Source organism: Thalassophryne amazonica, chromosome 10, assembly GCF_902500255.1.
Source record: "Thalassophryne amazonica chromosome 10, fThaAma1.1, whole genome shotgun sequence".
Classification (NCBI taxonomy): domain Eukaryota; kingdom Metazoa; phylum Chordata; class Actinopteri; order Batrachoidiformes; family Batrachoididae; genus Thalassophryne; species Thalassophryne amazonica.
Window position 1 is genome coordinate 42359596 of NC_047112.1, and position 19854 is coordinate 42379449.

Genomic DNA, 19854 nt, shown 5'->3' on the forward strand with positions numbered 1-19854 from the left:
TACGTCAGGTCCTGCAGCGGTTGTTAGAGAACCGACTGTTTGTGAAGGGCGAGAAGTGCGAGTTTCACCGCACGTCTTTGTCCTTCCTGGGGTTTATCATCTCCTCTAACTCCGTCGCCCCTGATCCGGCCAAGGTTGCGGCGGTGAGAGATTGGCCCCAACCAACAAGCCGTAGGAAGCTGCAACAGTTCCTCGGCTTCGCTAATTTCTATAGGAGGTTCATTAAGGGCTACAGTCAGGTAGTTAGCCCCCTGACAGCCCTGACCTCTCCAAAAGTCCCCTTTACCTGGTCAGATCGGTGCGAAGCCGCGTTCAAGGAGTTGAAACGACGGTTCTCTACTGCGCCAGTTTTGGTGCAGCCCGACCCTAGCCGCCAGTTCGTGGTTGAAGTGGACGCCTCTGACTCAGGGATAGGAGCCGTGCTATCCCAGAGCGGAGAGACCGATAAGGTTCTTCACCCGTGTGCCTACGTTTCTCGCAGGTTGACCCCGGCTGAACGGAACTATGACGTCGGCAATCGAGAACTCCTTGCGGTGAAAGAGGCTCTTGAGGAGTGGAGACACCTGTTGGAGGGAGCGTCTGTGCCATTCACGGTTTTCACTGACCATCGGAACCTGGAGTATATCAGGACCGCCAAGCGGCTAAACCCCAGGCAAGCCCGCTGGTCACTGTTCTTCGGGCGTTTTGACTTCCGGATCACCTATCGCCCCGGGACCAAGAACCAGAGGTCGGATGCCTTGTCCCGGGTACACGAAGAGGAGGTCAAAACTGCACTGTCGGATCCACCGGAGCCCATCCTGCCTGAGTCCACTATCGTGGCCACCCTCACCTGGGACGTGGAGAAGATCGTCCGGGAGGCCCTGGCACGGAGCCCGGACCACGGAACTGGTCCGAAGAACCGTCTGTACGTCCCACCAGAGGCCAGAGCTGCAGTCTTGAACTTCTGTCACGGTTCCAAGCTCTCCTGTCATCCAGGGGTGCGAAGGACCGTGGCAGTTGTCCGGCAGCGCTTCTGGTGGGCGTCTATGGAGGCCGACGTCCGGGAGTACATCCAGGCCTGCACCACCTGTGCCAGGGGCAAGGCAGACCACAAAAGGTCCCAAGGACTTCTCCAGCCGCTTCCTGTGCCTCATCGCCCCTGGTCCCATATCGGCCTGGATTTCGTCACGGGCCTCCTGCCGTCCCAGGGCAACACCACCATCTTCACGATAGTGGACCGATTCTCCAAGGCGGCCCACTTCGTGGCCCTCCCGAAGCTCCCAACAGCCCAGGAGATAGCAGACCTCCTGGTCCACCACGTCGTCCGTCTGCATGGGATACCCACCGACATCGTCTCTGATCGTGGTCCCCAGTTCTCCTCACACGTCTGGAGGAACTGGGGGCCACTGTGAGCCTCTCGTCCGGGTATCACCCGCAGACCAATGGACAGGCAGAACGGGCCAATCAGGAATTGGAGCAAGCCCTGCGCTGTGTGACGTCCGCACACCCGACGGCCTGGAGTGAACATCTGGCCTGGATCGAGTATGCGCATAACAGCCAGGTGTCCTCTGCCACCGGCCTCTCCCCATTTGAGGTGTGTTTGGGGTATCAGCCCCCGTTGTTTCCCGTGGTGGAGGGAGAGGTCGGTGTGCCCTCGGTCCAGGCCCACCTGCGGAAGTGCCGTCGGGTGTGGCGCTCCGCCCGTTCTGCCTTGTTGAAGGCCCGGACGAGGGCGAAGACCCATGCAGACCGCCGGCGATCCCCGGCCCCTGCTTACCAGCCCGGGCAGGAGGTGTGGCTATCCACGAAGGACATCCCCCTCCAGGTGGACTCCCCAAAACTCAAGGACAGATATATCGGACCATACAAAATCCTCAAAGTCCTCAGTCCTGCCGCAGTGAAGCTCCAACTCCCGGCTTCACTGCGGATCCACCCAGTCTTTCATGTTTCAAGGATTAAACCTCACCACACCTCACCCCTCTGTGCTCCCGGACCGGCGCCGCCTCCTGCTCGGATCATCAACGGGGAGCCGGCTTGGACGGTGCGCCGGCTCCTGGACGTCCGTCGGATGGGCCGGGGGTTCCAGTATTTGGTGGACTGGGAGGGGTATGGACCCGAAGAACGCTCCTGGGTGAAGAGGAGCTTCATCCTGGATCCGGCCCCCCTGGCCGATTTCTACCGCCGCCACCCGGACAAGCCTGGTCGGGCGCCAGGAGGCACCCGTTGAGGGGGGGGTCCTGTTGTGTGGGCCGCCAGAAGAGGAGGTACTGCTGGCCCACCACCAGAGGGCGCCCTGCCTGAAGTGCGGGCTTCAGGCACGAGAGGGCGCTGCGGCCACGGACACAGCCGGGGGTGACAGCTGTCACTCATTATCTCTTGACAGCTGTCACCCATCTACTCTACATCATCTCACTCCATAAAGACCAGACGTCATCTCCACCTCGTTGCAGATATATCGTACTTCTATGGAGGTAACTTCTCTGCTGACTTACATTAAGAAATAATCTGAGCTCTTTTTGCAGCCGTTTTCCTGTGGTGTTTTCTTATCTGCTGGATTGGCGTTTGGTGTGATTAGCGACGGCTTCGCCTCACACCCCAACCAGATAAGTGTTTAAACAGGAGCTGCACGAGTGTGTGATTTGAGGTGGAGGTGGCATTCCCACCGTTGTTGTTACGGGGTGTACACACACCCACACTTGACTGTCTTTGCTCTTCGCCAGCAGTACCAGATCCAACAGTCGGGGACGGTGATCACCTGGGAATTCGGGACTTGGCGGCCCAGTATTCACCAGGTTCGGTGGCGGCGGAAATCGTGTGGTTCCGGCTCTTCTCGGGACAGACGTCTTCTATCCTCGAGCCTGCCCACACATCACCATTGTGGATTGACTGTTATCAGATACTGAGATTGTTTGTATATTCGTTGTGCACCTTCACAACATTAAATTGTTACTTTTTGGCTCATCTATTGACCGTTCATTTGCGCCCCCTGTTGTGGGTCCGTGTCACTACACTTTCACAACAATATATATATATATATATATATATATATATATATATATATATATATATATATATATATATATATATATATATGGGTTGCAGCTGTATTTGAGCTCTCTACCTAGGGGTGCTGAAAAGGGAAGAATAATGAGAAGGATTCTAGGGGCCGATGACTGACAGGGGCCCAGAGAGGCCCCTAACACAATTATAATACTGAAAAAATAATATGGGGGTTGGCCCCATAAGATTTCTTTTCATGGGGCCCAAAATCCCTGGCGGTGCCTCTGACTGTACCAGGTGTTTCAGGTGCACTTCATAACCCACTTTAACTAGCTCCTGTCAGTGTGAAAGTTCTTGTGGCAAGTTTGTTCTGACTTGAGAAAAATTGCAAAACAGACTGGGTATTTGTTAGGGCTTTTCTGCATTGATTTGCTGGTGGTGGGATCTTTGAAGCCACCTACAAGTTTCTGAAATAACCTTGTAATATAAGTTGCAGAGTGGAAACAGATGAGGAAGAAATAAATCAAACGGTGAGGTCTGTTTCAATATGAAACATTGCAGTTTAAATTTTTTTCCTGGAGTAGAGGAGCATGCTGAGCCGGAAATGCAGAGTTGACAAACCAGTTGAGACTTTAATAAGGCGCACATACAGTGAGCTGTCATAACCTGGCTGGAAGTCAACCATCAGGAATCATACCATATAGACTCAGACAAAAATTGTTACTGAGGTTCACCCCAGTAACACTGAAGAACTAAACTAAATGCATTTTATCAAATTATATCTAACCATTTTTAAATTACTTCTTGTGTGCTTTTTTTTGTTAGGTCTATGTCTCATTCTTCAACAGAAACAGACAAAGAACATTCTCTCACATTTTAATCTTAGAATGTAACATGTAGAAGAATGACAAAGTATCTTACATTGTTGAAGAATGTTTCTCATAAAATTCCAGAAGGGTTGAAACATTCCTCTGCTGAGGGCTTGTCCTCTCACAATAATCCACAGGTTTGTCCTGATGATCTGAAAGGGTTATGCAGTGTATCCAGAAAGTATTCACAGCACTTCACTTTTTCCACATTTTTTTTAATGTTACAGCCTTATTCCAAAATGGAGTAAGTTAATTTTTTTCCTTCAAAATTCAAAATATGAAAAAGGGTTTTATTATTATTACTATTATTATTATTTGCAAATGTACTAAAAATCAAAAACAATGAAATCATATGTACATAAGTATTCAGACCCTTTGCTCAATACTTTGTTGATGCACCTTTGGCAGCAATTACAGCCTTAAGTCTTCTTGAATATGATGCCACAAGCTTGGTGCATCTATCTTTGCCCATTCCTCTTTGCAGCACCTCTCAAGCTCCATCAGGTTGGATGTGGAGCGTCGGTGCACAGCCATTTTCAGATCTCTCCAGAGATGTTCAATCAGATTCAGGTCTGGGCTCTGGCTGGGTCACTCAAGAACATTCACAGAGTTTTCCTGAAGCCACTCCTTTGATATCTTGGCTGTTTGCTTAGGGTCATTGTCCTACTGAAAGATGAACCATCCCCCAGTCTGAGGTCAAGAGCGCTCTGGAGCAGGTTTTCATCCAGGATGTCTCTGTACATTGCTGCATTCATCTTTTCCTCAATCCTGACTATAACCCCTGGCAAAAATTGTGGAATCACCGGCCTCGGAGGATGTTCATTCAGTTGTTTAATTTTGTAGAAAAAAAGCAGATCACAGACATGACACAAAACTAAAGTCATTTCAAATGGCAACTTTCTGGCTTTAAGAAACACTATAAGAAATCAGGAAAAAAAATTGTGGCAGTCAGTAACGGTTACTTTTTTAGACCAAGCAGAGGGAAAAAAATATGGAATCACTCAATTCTGAGGAAAAAATTATGGAATCATGAAAAACAAAAGAACGCTCCAACACATCACTAGTATTTTGTTGCACCACCTCTGGCTTTTATAACAGCTTGCAGTCTCTGAGGCATGGACTTAATGAGTGACAAACAGTACTCTTCATCAATCTGGCTCCAACTTTCTCTGATTGCTGTTGCCAGATCAGCTTTGCAGGTTGGAGCCTTGTCATGGACCATTTTCTTCAACTTCCACCAAAGATTTTCAATTGGATTAAGATCCGGACTATTTGCAGGCCATGACATTGACCCTATGTGTCTTTTTGCAAGGAATGTTTTCACAGTTTTTGTTCTATGGCAAGATGCATTATCATCTTGAAAAATGATTTCATCATCCCAAAACATCCTTTCAATTGATGGGATAAGAAAAGTGTCCAAAATATCAACGTAAACTTGTGCATTTATTGATGATGTAATGACAGCCATCTCCCCAGTGCCTTTACCTGACATGCAGCCCCATATCATCAATGACTGTGGAAATTTACATGTTCTCTTCAGGCAGTCATCTTTATAAATCTAATTAAAATTTTAAAATCTAATCTAAATTTAGCTTTTCTGTATGTAAATCCCATTTCCTTTAGGCATTTTCTTACAGTTCTGTCACAGACGTTGACTCCAGTTTCCTCCCATTTGTTCCTCATTTGTTTTGTTGTGCATTTTCGATTTTTGAGACATATTGCTTTAAGTTTTCTGTCTTGACGCTTTGATGTCTTCCTTGGTCTACCAGTATGTTTGCCTTTAACAACCTTCCCATGTTGTTTGTATTTGGTCCAGAGTTTAGACACAGCTGACTGTGAACAACCAACATCTTTTGCAACATTGCGTGATGATTTACCCTCTTTTAAAAGTTTGATAATCCTCTCCTTTGTTTCAATTGACATCTCTCATGTTGGAGCCATGATTCATGTCAGTCCACTTGGTGCAACAGCTCTCCAAGGTGTGATCACTCCTTTTTAGATGCAGACTAACGAGCAGATCTGATTTGATGCAGGTGTTAGTTTTGGGGATGGAAATTTACAGGGTGATTCCATAATTTATTCCTCAGAATTGAGTGAGTCCATATTTTTTTCCCTCTGCTTGGTCTAAAAAAGTAACCGTTACTGACTGCCACAATTTTTTTTCCTGATTTCTTATAGTGCTTCTTAAAGCCAGAAAGTTGCCATTTGAAAAGACTTTAATTTTGTGTCATGTCTGTAATCTGCTTTTTTTCTACAAAATTAAACAACTGAATGAACATCCTCCGAGGCCGGTGATTCCATAATTATTGCCAGGGATTGTAGTCTCCCAGTTCCTGCTGCTGAAAAACATCCCCACAGCATGATGCTGCCACCACCATGCTTCACTGTAGGGATGGTGCCTGGTTTCCTCCAAACATAATGCCTGGCATTCACACCAAAGAGTTCGTTTGTCTCATCAGACCAGAGAATTGTGTTTCTCATGGTGTAAGAGTCTAAGATAAGGTGCCTTTTGGCAAACTCCAGACTGGCTGTCGTGTGCCTTTTACTGAGGGTTGACTTCCATCTGGCTGCTCTATCATACAGGCCTGTTTGGTGGATTGTTGCAGAGATGGTTGTCCTTCTGGAAGGTTCTCTCTCCACAGAGGAATGCTGGAGCTCTGACAGAGTGACCACAAGGTTCTTGGTCACCTCCCTGACTAAGGCCCTTCTCCCCCGATCACTCAGTTTAGACGGGCGGACAGCTCTAGGAAGAGTCCTGGTGGATCTGAGCCTCTTCCATTTATGGACGATGGAGGCCAATGTGTTCATTCGGAACTTCAAAGCAGCAGAAATGTTTCAAATTTGTGCCTCGAGACAATCCTGTCTCGGAGGTCTACATACAAGTCCTTTGACTTCATGCTTGGTTTGTGCTCTGATATTCACTGTCAACTGTGGGACCTTATATGTAGACAGGTGTGTGTGTCTTTCCAAATCATGTCCAATCAACTGAATTTACCACAGGTGGACTCCAATTAAGCTGTTGAAACGTCTCAAGGATGATCAGTGGAAACAGGATGCAGCTGAGCTCAGTTTTGAGCTTCAAGGCAAAGACTGTGAATACTTATGTACACGTGATTTCTAAGTTTTTTATTTTTAATAAATTTGCAAAAATCTCAAAAACATTTTCACATTGTCATTGTGGGGTATTGTGTGTAGAAATTTGAGGAAAAAATGAATTTCATCCATTTTAGAATAAGACTGTAAAATAAAATGTGGAAAAAGTGAAGCATTTCTGAATACTTTCCAGATGCACTGTAAAACTACTGATGTTAGAAACTTGTTTATCTCTGAATTAAAAACAATTATGCAGTCATCCTTACATTTACTTTACATTTACTGCAGGTGGTAATTTAAAGCCAGCAACACATTCCATGCAAAAGCATGTTTGTAATGTTAACATTTCTTTTCACAACATTTAATAGACATCTTGGCATTGAAGATACCAAAGAGTGTTATTTTGTCCCACACATAATAACAGTACATGTAACAGTACTGTAACAGTACTGTAACAGTACATGGTCATCATTGTTGTATTTTTCATTCTAATATTCTCCACACATTCTCTGTTGGGGACAGTTCAGAACTGTAGGCAGGCCAGCCCAATGTCTGTACCATTTCTTTCTTTCTTTCATGCCTTTGTAATGTCTGCAAAATGTGGTTTTGTCTTGTCTTGTGTAAAATGCATGGAGATCCCGAGGAAAGATGTGGTCTTGAAGGCAGCATATGTTGCTCTAAAATGTCATAGTACTTTTCTGCATTAAAGCTGCCATCACAGAAATGTAAATTACCTTTGCCAAGTGCACTGGCACAACCCCATAAGATGACAGACCCTGGTTTTTGGATGTACTTCTGGAAACAATCTGGATGGTCTTTTTCATTGTTGGTCCAGAACACATGGTGTCCATTTCTTCACAAAAAAGGCACTTGAATACGGTTTTCTCTGACCACATACACGCTTCTACTGTGTGATGGTCCAACCCAGATGTCTTCAAGCACAGAGAAGTCAACAAGGTTAACATAAGGCTTCTTTTTGTACAGTAAAATTTTAAGTGTCTTTTATGAATGTAACTCCATATTGTAGTGCTAGACAAAGGTTTCCCATGGTAATCCCTTGCCCATATGGTTATATCAGTTATTGATGAATGACTGTACTTGATGCAGTGTCGTCTGAGGGAGCAGAGATCACCGGTGTTCAGTTTAGGCTTGTGCTCTTGACCTTTACACTCTGGAATTCCTCCAGATTCCTTGAATCGTTTAATGATATTGCGTGCTGTAGAGACAGACATATGCAAATCACTTCCAGTATTTCTTTGAGGAATATTGTTGTTAAATATTTCTGTAATTTTTCAAATACACTTGTTGAGAAGATGGAGATCCTTTGCCCATATTACCTCCTCAAAGCCTCAACCTTTTGTTGATGCTGTTTTGTGATTGTAATCACCAGTTGACATCAAATCGTTGAAATAATGTTGGGAAAGTGTAGGAACACGGACCCACAACAGGGGGCGCAAATGAACGGACAATGGAATAGGTCAAATAACAACACTTTACTGTTGCGAACGTGCACAACAAAAACAACAAATTACAACAATGGACAAAGTTCAATTCACAAAGGTGTCGTGTGGGCAGGCTCGAAGATAGGAGACGCCTCTCCAAAGTAGAACCGGAACCACACGGTTTCCTCCGCCACAGGACCCCGGGAATACTGGAGCCGCCAAGTTCCGAACTCCCAGGTGGCCACTGCCTCCGCGTGTCGGACCTGGTACTGCTGGCGAGGAACAAGAACACAATTAAACGTGGGCGCGTTTGCACCCAGCAACCTGCACGGCAGGGAAGCTACCTCCACCTCTCGTTGGAGAAAAAAGTCTGCAATCACTCACAAAAATCACAAAGGTTACTGTCAAGCAGTCAGCTGAGATTATTACCTTCCAGGTAGAACGATATCTCGGCGATGAGGTGGAGATGCCGTCCTGCTGATATACCCCAGTGATAATTGCCGTCAGCTGTCTCAGGTGATGGGTGACAGCTGTTACCGAGGCAGCTCCTGTGGGGCGGCGGCGCCCTCTGGTGCCTGGAGCCCGCACTCCAGGCAGGGCGCCCTCTGGTGGTGGTGGGCCAGCAGTACCTCCTCTTCAGCGGCCCACACAACAAATAACATTATTATTTAATTTTTAAACTCTTTTAAGCTCTTCGTTGCTACTGGAATATATTGCAGGCCTGAAACATAGGAATAGATGTGTATTGACAAATTAAATGATTCTGACCACACAAATATCATATGGTCTGCAATGAAATAGAAGTCACAATAATTGTAAAAATCCCCCCCGCCCCATCCTTTTCAGTTATCAGAATGTCCCATCATTTTCTTATTTGGCAAGATGTGGGTGTCACACTTTGTGAGTGCCCTGTCTTGTTTGTCCTCTTTAATTACATTGCACAGTGCATTTGTCAAAACCACCAAATGGTTAATTAAATGTTTCACAGCTGATTAATTGCAGCAAGCACAATCCACAAGTACAAAAAACTCCCTGCTTCTGCTTCAATAACACCTGCCGCATTTCCTTTAGTGGTAAGTGAAGTCTTGTATGTTTTATCATAACTCTACTGCCATTTGCACACAGTGGTGACTTTATCTCTGCTTCTATTGTAGTTATTACAAGAATGCCAAGCTATTGCAATAATTTGCATCACTTCTTACCAAAATTAGAGCAACTTTAACTTTTGACCCCTGTACAAACTGAAATGGACCTTTGTCACCGTTCTTGCTGCTTTTAACCCCATAACTCCATAACATTTAGTTGTAGGTAATCTAAACTATACCTTTGTGGAATATTTATGATCAGACAAAAAATGTAGTATAGTTTTCAATATGATCGGAGCATTTATAAATTTTGACCCCTGTGTAATTCTTCAATTGACCCCTACCTGGCTGCCGATTGAAAATTCAAGTGGCCAGTCCGTGTTTTCAAAAGAGCAATGTCTAAGGAGTATTTGATCCAAATTTGGTGCTTGCATCACCTTTTGAAGGATTCCTCTGTAAATATTGTGTTATTTGCTGCACTACTAGAGCTCATTAGTGACCAGCTGTTGTCTTCACGGACATTAACATATCCACAAAAGTGAGAATGGGGTTTAACAGTAAATCAGCCAGATGTTCATTTAAAAATAAATTAATTCTAAAATGACATTCCTCTACATTGATTTCTCACACCAAGTCATAGAGAACTCACTAACCTGGGCATAAAATAAGGTACATGCTCTTGCAGTGATATCTTGTTTAGTATATGGCTTTAAAAAGCATTTAAAGGGCAAAACTCCTTGAATCTCACAGCAGCAGTAGCTCACAGCAGCTCTCATTGAAAATAACGGAGAGACAGCCTGTGATTCTCGCATGTTTACATAAAACAAATGCAATAACAATGTCTATCAACCAAGAGAATATATTCACGAGAGTTTTAGGCACAATATAAAAATAGTTTTATATTGCAATGTTAATGGTGTTGTCCGTGTGCAGCGGTTAAAGTGCAGCGTGATCAGAGCGTCTCAATGCAGTTCTCAATGTTACTGAGATCTCGCAACGCGGCGACCTCTCCAAAGTTTTGCAGGATTTGAAACCTGAAAAGGGTGGATGTTGAGGGAACACTTTTTGAAAACGACAAAGAAAAAGATCTTATCCTTTCTGTGTGGACAAGGACTCACTCACTCACTCATCTTCAACTGCTTACTCCAATTAAAGGTTGTGGAGGGGCTGGAGCCTATCCCAGCAATCATAGAGTGTGAGGCGGGGTACACCCTGAACCCCAGGATGCCAGTCTGTCGCAGTGTCACATACAGACAAACAAAGACATTCACACCCGCACGCACATCTACGGACAATTTAAAGTATCCAGTCCACCTAACCTAACAGGCAGCATGGTGGATTAGTGGTTAGCACTGTTGCCTCATAGCGAGAAGGTCATGGGTTCGATTCCCACCAGTGATCTTTCTGTGTGGAGTTTGCGTGTTCTCCCTGTGTTTGCGTGGGTTCTCTCCATTTGCTCCGGCTTGCTTCCACATCTAAAGACACACAGGTTACGTGGACAAGGACTTAGTTTGTAATTTTAGATAAGAAATGGCTTCCATTGGTATTTGAAAAAGGCAAAATGCTCGACCTTCTCCTTGACAAAGGATGGGGGAAAGGCACCTGACCTCTAGTGCTATCATGCTCTAAATTTCTGGGGAGAGCCTTGCAGTTCCGATAATATCCATAATAGTGATGACGATAAATGAATTTTTTTTATTTAATTTTATTCAGGCCTTATTTCTGAGCAGCTGGTCTGCTCTCTGTCAGCCTGATCCTGTCAGATCTCAGAAGCTAAGCAGTGCAGGGTCTGGTTAGTACTTGGATGGGAGACCTCTTTGGATGGGAGACCTCTTCCTGACACAACTCCAGGTGACACTGGTGCCAAATACCAGTGCGGATCTGGCTGTATCTGCTGTGGCGACCCTGAACATAAATGAGAGCAGCCGAATGGACAACAACATTCAGGCCTTTTTTCTGTTGAGCTGTCAAGGTCATCACTCTGTTCGTATAAAATTTGATAGATGACTGATTTCTTCACCATGAACTGAAGCTTGTCTCACTATCTCACTACATTTAGTCTTTAGTTGTGATTTTTCATGGCTTGGAACAGATTGGTCCATGGCTCAGTTCTAGTTCAAGGGCTGCAGTTTGGGAACCTACAGCAGGCTTTAAGGTGCTATTTTGGTAAAATACTCTGCTCGCTTATTTATCTTTCCTTTAGGGTCTGCATGTGAAGCATCAAATTACACACTGCAGATTGAGATTCTGTTTTCATTCTTTATGCATACACCGTGCTGCTCTACAAAAAAAAAACCTTCTCAACTCAGAAATGGGCAAACGTACATCTTCTTACACAAACCTTTACTCTTTTTCTGCATCAGCTTGACACAAATGTAACTTTTAAAATAGCACATTTTGCTGCACAGCTGCTTTTTTCATGTTTGTGGCAGAGAAGGGCACTAATCTTGTTTTTTCTTCTGTGATCTACATTGATGGGGCTCCTACAGACAAGCTGCAGCTTGTGGTTTTCTTTCAGTGGCAGAAATCCTTTCTATTTTGTGCCCAAACATGTTTGAAATGGGTGGCTAATTGCCTGCTTCAATAGTATTTTAAGACACCATACTATTTACCAAACACAGAGTTTTAGCACAATAACATCTTTGTATTTCTTGCTGCAAGAGGTAAATCCTGTATCGACCCAAGGCCCATTGGTGCTGCTGCTTATTCCCAGATTACATACCGTGAAGCAGATGAGAGTTGGTGACTCCCCTTGGACGAGACACCGTCTGAACGAGGTTATGTCCCTTTTTATAGCTGGGTGAACCGAGACAATATACAGTGAGGAAAATAAGTATTTGAACACCCTGCGATTTTGCAAGTTCTCCCACTTAGAAATCATGGAGGGGTCTGAAATTTTCATCTTAGGTGCATGTCCACTGTGAGAGACATAATCTTAAAAAAAAGAAGAGCTGTGTGGAGGAGTGGACCAAAATCCCTGCTGCAGTGTGTGCAAACCTGGTGAAAAACTACAGGAAACTGTGACCTCTGTAATTGCAAACAAAGGCTACTGTACCAAATATTAACATTGATTTTCACAAGTGTTGAAATACTTATTTGCAGCAGTAACACACAAATAAATTATTTAAAAAAATCATACATTGTGATTTCTGGATTTTTTTTTTTTTTTTGGGATTATGTCTCTCACAGTGGACGTGCACCTAAGATGAAAATTTCAGACCCCTCCATGATTTCTAAGTGGGAGAACTTGCAAAATTGCAGGGTGTTCAAATACTTATTCTCCTCACTGTGGCTCAAGTGTCTTGTCCAAAGACACAGACAGGCAGTTGAACCTAGGTCTATAACGGGAGCTCAGTTCTTTATCCCACTGAGCTACTTGATCTACAATTCTGTGAATTTGTTTTAGCTTTAATAACTGAAGTAAGTTAAGCACCATATACGAGGTCTGTTAGAAAAGTATCCTGCCTTTTTATTTTTTTCAAAAACCATATGGATTTGAATCACGTGTGATTGCATCAGCCAAGCTTGAACCTTCGTGCGCATGCGTGAGTTTTTTCACGCCTGTCGGTTGCGTCATTCACCTGTGAGCAGGCTTTGTGTGAGCAGTGGTCCACCCCTCTCGTCGGATTTTTATTGCGAGTAAATGTCTGAATGATTTGGAGCTTTGCTGCATCAATTTTTTTCCAGAAACTGTGAGAGACCTCCAGGTGGACACCATTTGGAAAATTCAGATGGCTTTCAGGGACCATTTTATGGGGATTACACAGATTAAGGAGTGCTCCAGCCGGTTTAAAGACCGCCCACAGCGTCTGAGAGCGTGGCGCACTCCGAGCGCGATTGACAGGCTGACACCCCGCTGAAACAACCAGATCATTTCCAACGTGAAGGCTTTGTTGATCTGGGACGTCGTCTGACTTCCACAAAAAAGGCATAAGGCGTGGACATCAGCACTTTTTCGGCACATTCCACTGTTACAGGAGTTTTTTTCATGGAAAAAGAAGTGGACAGATGCGCCACCATGCCACTCATGGCGCGGGACAAAACCACCTCCGTGCTGGTCTCACAGGACGGCTTTGAGATGGATTTCAGACGTCTGTCGGTGGCTTTTTAGTCGTGTGACTATCCGAGAAATTGTGCATGAGCTGGACATGCCCCAACATGTCCTGTGAGGCTTCATCACTGCGTTTCTGCAAAAATTGATGCAGCAAAGCTCCAAATAGTTCAGACATTTATTCGCAATAAAAATCCGATGAGAGGGGTGGACCACTGCTCACACAAAGCCTGCTCACAGGCGAATGACGCAACCGACAGGCGTGAAAAAACTCACACATGCGCACGAAGGTTCAAGCTTGGCTGATGCAATCACACGTGATTCAAATCCATATGGTTTTTGCAAAAAATAAAAAGGTCGGATACTTTTCTAACAGACCTCGTACATTCTGGTTTAACAGGTGGCCAGATTGTATGTCAGGCTTACTGAGCTCTTCACCTTGGATTGTAACTCTGTGGAGTCTGATAGGTGGTAGATGCCTGATGAAAGTGAAAATAACTACTACAGTATGCTAACACAGAGGCTTAGTTATCCTGGGGCACATCTTCTACCCGATACAAAACAGCACACAGTACAATGCAATAAATTCATTCATTCATTCATTCAAAAAAAAAACAAAACAACAACAATAGCCACTTTCAAGCCCATACTCTTTTACATAACAAGTGCACTTGCACTCATCTTTGCATCCACAGGCCCGCTGGTCTTAAAATAAAGCATGGTCAGCCACACCGCAGTGCTGCATTGCTGTTGAGTCAATGCAGCACTGAATCTTATGTGCACGTGCAGTTTTGTTCTGGTATTTGCTGGATACAGCTACAGTCAGATACACTGTGCATAGGTGGGGCTGTGCACACATGGACACAGAATTGCAAACAGCTTTTAAACAAATTGAAAACAACTATTAAATGAAATAACAGTGAAGGCTAACAGAAAACTACAGAACTTCACCTACGGCTTCACTCAGGGAGCTCTGGTGACTGCTTTTTGGTTTTCTTTAGTACGCCTAGTGAATATCAAAGAGCCAAGGTGCCAGCCCACCTTGGCTCTTTGAAGGGCATGACATATGTGTGATGGGTGTAATTCATGCTATACCAAAAAACACACCCATGAAAATTCAATAAGGTATGTCCTCTATAATACATTACAATTCTAAGGTAGAACTCTACTAGTGTACACTAGGTATATCTAAATATCTATAAAAAGAAGAAGAGGAGAATAGAGTAGAGTAGAGCCACTTAGGTGCCTGGTCTTGAGAACCAGGGATGGTAGGTTGAAAAGCTTTTTTATCCCATGGGAACTCTCCCTACCCACCCAAGCGGCTCAAGAAAATGAACATCATGTATATAAGTGATATTTACACAATAAGGGTAATACACAACATATACAAGAAATATAGTTACTACATAATATTATAGGAGTTAGCTTCTAAAACCTAAATCTTCATATAGGAGAAGATTGTATGACTACCATGACTACTGAAATACTAAATACATCCTTTTTGCATAGTGTGCCTTACTTTGCACTTTACATGCTGTGTAAATAGCAATGTGGTGTTGGACACGCACCAAATGTCATTTGGCACATTCCACTTCTGTCAGAATCTGTAATTTGTAAATTTGTTTCAGGACTGTAAATTTGTTGTGTGACTTTGCGTGTGTTGTGTGCAGTACGTGACAACACAAAATCATCAAATAATAGTAAAATGACTGTGGAAACCTGATTAAATCCAGTCCAATTGTATTTTAAATTCTAGGCACTCACCAAAAAGTAAATGTATTTTTTTAGTTAATTATGAATTAATTAGTTCTTTAATATACTATGTAACAATGTAGTGAACCAGGAACAACATAGTGAGAGATTTGGAATCCAGACAGCATGTGGTATAACCCACTACTGAGGTTTTTCCACCAATGTTAAAGATAAGATACAAGGACAACATATCTTCCCTTGCAAGAAAATCATAAATGATTAAGACAAAATTCAACCAATATCGGGTAGCTCCGTGGGACAGGAGTTGGATGACCAAAATGCAGAGGTGGTTAGGATTCCTGTGAAGTGTAATCAGTTCCAACAAAACACGGTGTAATCAGAATACTTTTGGATTACTCACAATGTAATGTACATACTTCAAAATGGATATTTTGAGATATTTTGTTTTGTCTCTGCAAATTTCACTGAAATCTGGTGCTACTGAAAATGCTCAGCACACTGCTTGTTGAATGCAACCAAATCAAAGCAGCCACTTGATGATATGATCTGCTTAAATATCTCCTTCAAGGGGCCTTTGTCATCTGCTGGACTCCCGGCTTGGTGATCCTGCTCCTGGATGGTCTCAGCTGTGAAAAGTGTCATGTTGTGGCATTCAAACGCTGGCTGCTGCTCCTGGCTGTGCTCAACTCAGTCATGAACCCCTGCATCTACTCCTACAAGGACAAGGAAATGTGGACAACCATCAAGAACCTCCTGCGCTGCATAGGCCACGGGACCCGCAGACAGCGGTCGTCAAGGGCCAATGCCAGGCCGCTCAGCTCCGCTCAGGATGCAGGCACCAGTCAGCCTCCGTCAGATGAGACAAAGAGTGAAGATCAGGCAATACTCAAGACCTGAAATTAGAGAACCACAATCTGTTCTTCAGTGAACTTCAAAATTTCCTCATCCATGTCTGGCTGGGTGGATGTTATGAAGATAAATGTGGGACTTGATTTGAAAGACAAACCAGACTTAATGATGTGAGATGTCACATCATTCTCCGATTAAAAGTACTTGATGAAGAGACGCTGCAGGGCAGCTGCTCCACGTTAGAGATGACACCAACTTACAATGGAGGCGTTTAATGGATTTTTAATAGACACAAAAGTGTGTCACCTTTTCTTTCAGGTTTCATCATTTTTGGACACATGACTCACATTTATATCTGAAAGGAGACTTCCCGTAGCTGTTTTACCCAGTTTTGGTTGTCATTTTAATTTGTTTATGCCATTTCAAATACAAAAAACTAAATCAGGCTTTTCAGTATAAACATTTATAAAATTATCTTCCTTAAATTCAAACTCAAAGCAAATCTCTACAGCTTGATCTAAATTAATTTAAAATATAAAAGCCAAGATGATGGGTTGCATACGTAATGGGCCCCTTTGGTATAATACCTGTAAGGAAGGAAGTATATATTATAAAACACAAACGTGAAATCTGTATCAATTCAACAACTGGTTGTTGCAATTAAACCATCTTGTAAATAATAAAAAAAGTATCTTGCAAACACAGACAAACTAAACAAATGAGACAATTTAATTTTACACTGTTGCAAATGCACTCAGAGACTATATATATATATATACAATTGCAGCCAAATGTAGAACAGCTTTGCAAAGTTACACAACGCAACAGAAGAACTCACAAAACAAACAGCATTTTCTGCCTGGAGGACTTAACTGTCAGGCCGTTCTGTTCGTTCTGGTGCTCCACTCTCTATATCTACCTGGTTGGTAGAGCTGAGTAAGTTTTATTCATGATTTTACTCTAACATTAGGAGTAGTTTTGTTTTATTTTATTTGCAATGCAGTGAACAGTCTGTTAAAGTGCTACAAGTAGAAACTTTGTATTGTGTGTACTTCTGTTGTGTTGTGAAACTGTAGTCAGCATTGATGTGTTAGCATGTGTTGACTGAATTTATAGCAGATATGTTGCTTAAAATTTCCATGTGCTTTAGGTTGTGTGTTCTCGGCGTTTGCAAGTGTTTTTAATCAGCAAGACTTTTTTTGATGCACTACCCATTATTGAATTTTTTTTTGTGTGTGTGTGTGTGTGTGTGTGCATGTGTGTGTGTATTTGTAAATGTTTTCTGCATTTGCACCTGTTGTGTAAAGTTTGATGTGTTGGGGCCCCTATCGACCACTGCACAAAATCCAAATATTCTAAGAGAAGCATATTTGACTGGATGAACTAGTTTGAAGATGCCACTTTATTTTAAATTCATTTGACTTTTCAAAGCAGTAAAAAAGTACGGCAAAGTTCTTTTCTACTCTACACATGGTGATTATGTCACCTCTTTTAACAAAAGGCTGGAGTAATTTCAGCTGTCACACTGGTTTTATTCACTATTTAAACTCATAAAATCCAACATAACGTGCAGTGAAACAGTTGTTAGTTTTGTTTTTTTTTGGGGGGGGGGGGGGGTGAACAGGTAGATACAGTGAGGAAAATAAGTATTTGAACACCCTGCGATTTTGCAAGTTCTCCCACTTAGAAATGATGGAGGGGTCTGAAATTTTCATCTTAGGTGCACGTCCACTGTGAGAGACATAATCTAAAAAAAAAAAATCCGGAAATCACAATGTATGATTTTTTAATAATTTATTTGTATGTTACTGCTGCAAATACGTATTTGAACACCTGTGAAAATCAATGTTAATATTTGGTACAGTAGCCTTTGTTTGCAATTACAGAAGTCAAACGTTTCCTGTAGTTTTTCACCAGGTTTGCACACACTGCAGCAGGGATTTTGGTCCACTCCTCCATACAGATCTTCTCTAGATCTTTCAGGTTTGGAGTTTCAGCTCCCTCCAAAGAGTTTCTTTTGAGTTCAGGTCTGGAGACTGGCCAGGCCACTCCAGGACCTTGAAATGCTTCTTACGGAGCCCCTCCTTAGTTGCCCTGGCTGTGTTTGGGGTCATTGTCATGCTGGAAGACCCAGCCAAGACCCATCTTCAGTGCTCTTACTGAGGGAAGGAGGTTGTTTGCCAAAATCTCACAATACATGACCCCATCCATCCTCCCTTCAATACGGTGCAGTTGTCCTGTCCCCTTTGCAGAAGAGCACCCCCAGAGTATGATGTTTCCACCCCCATGCTTCACAGTTGGGATGGTTTTCTTGGGGTTGCTCTCATCCTCTAAACATCTTTCTTTGGTAATAAAATTTTAACTATTAGAGAAAAAATTACTCATAACCATCCCAAAGACGTATCGTTATCTTTGGCTGCTTTCAGTGATGCCGATATTTGGTTAGACTCTCTCCGATTGTTCTGTCTGAGTTATTTTCATTAGTTACTTCCTCCAAACCATCAACATGTCTATTAGACCCCATTCCTACCAGGCTGCTCAAGGAAGCCCAACCATTAATTAATGCTTTGATCTTAAATATGATCAATCTATCTTTATTAGTTGGCTATGTACCACAGGCTTTTAAGGTGGCAGTAATTAAACCATTACTTAAAAAGCCATCACTTGACCCAGCTATCTTAGCTAATTATAGGCCAATCTCCAACCTTCCTTTTCTCTCAAAAATTCTTGAAAGGGTAGTTGTAAAACAGCTAACTGATCATCTGCAGAGGAATGGTCTATTTGAAGAGTTTCAGTCAGGTTTTAGAATTCATCATAGTACAGAAACAGCATTAGTGAAGGTCACAAATGATCTTCTTATGGCCTCAGACAGTGGACTCATCTCTGTGCTTGTTCTGTTAGACCTCAGTGCCGCTTTTGATACTGTTGACCATAAAATTTTATTACAGAGATTAGAGCATGCCATAGGTATTAAAGGCACTGCGCTGCGGTGGTTTGAATCATATTTATCTTATAAATTACAGTTTGTTCATGTAAATGGGGAATCTTCTTCACAGACTAAGGTTAATTATGGAGTTCCACAAGGTTCTGTGCTAGGACCAATTTTATTCACTTTATACATGTTTCCCTTAGGCAGTATTATTAGACGGCATTGCTTAAATTTTCATTGTTACGCAGATGATACCCAGCTTTATCCATGAAGCCAGAGGACACACATCAATTAGCTAAACTGCAGGATTGTCTTACAGACATAAAGACATGGATGACCTCTAATTTCCTGCTTTTAAACTCAGATAAAACTGAAGTTATTGTACTTGGCCCCACAAATCTTAGAAACATGGTGTCTAACCAGATCCTTACTCTGGATGGCATTACCCTGACCTCTAGTAATACTGTGAGAAATCTTGGAGTCATTTTTGATCAGGATATGTCATTCAATGCGCATATTAAACAAATATGTAGGACTGCTTTTTTGCATTTGCGCAATATCTCTAAAATTAGAAAGGTCTTGTCTCAGAGTGATGCTGAAAAACTAATTCATGCATTTATTTCCTCTAGGCTGGACTATTGTAATTCATTATTATCAGGTTGTCCTAAAAGTTCCCTGAAAAGCCTTCAGTTAATTCAAAATGCTGCAGCTAGAGTACTAACAGGGACTAGAAGGAGAGAGCATATCTCACCCATATTGGCCTCTCTTCATTGGCTTCCTGTTAATTCTAGAAAAGAATTTAAAATTCTTCTTCTTACTTATAAGGTTTTGAATAATCAGGTCC

At 42.9% G+C, this 19854-nt stretch overlaps 1 protein-coding gene across 1 annotated transcript in view; it reads left to right on the forward strand.

Annotated features, from left to right (window-relative positions):
- lpar3 (lysophosphatidic acid receptor 3) overlaps positions 1–17671 on the forward strand; it is a 32074-nt gene extending 14403 nt beyond the window's left edge. Inside the window, exon 3 of the mRNA XM_034179920.1 lies at positions 15801–17671. Coding sequence (XP_034035811.1) covers positions 15801–16129 — 329 coding nt within the window. The 3' untranslated portion in view covers positions 16130–17671. The remainder of the gene's footprint in view (positions 1–15800) is intronic.
- The last annotated feature ends 2183 nt before the right edge of the window (positions 17672–19854 follow it).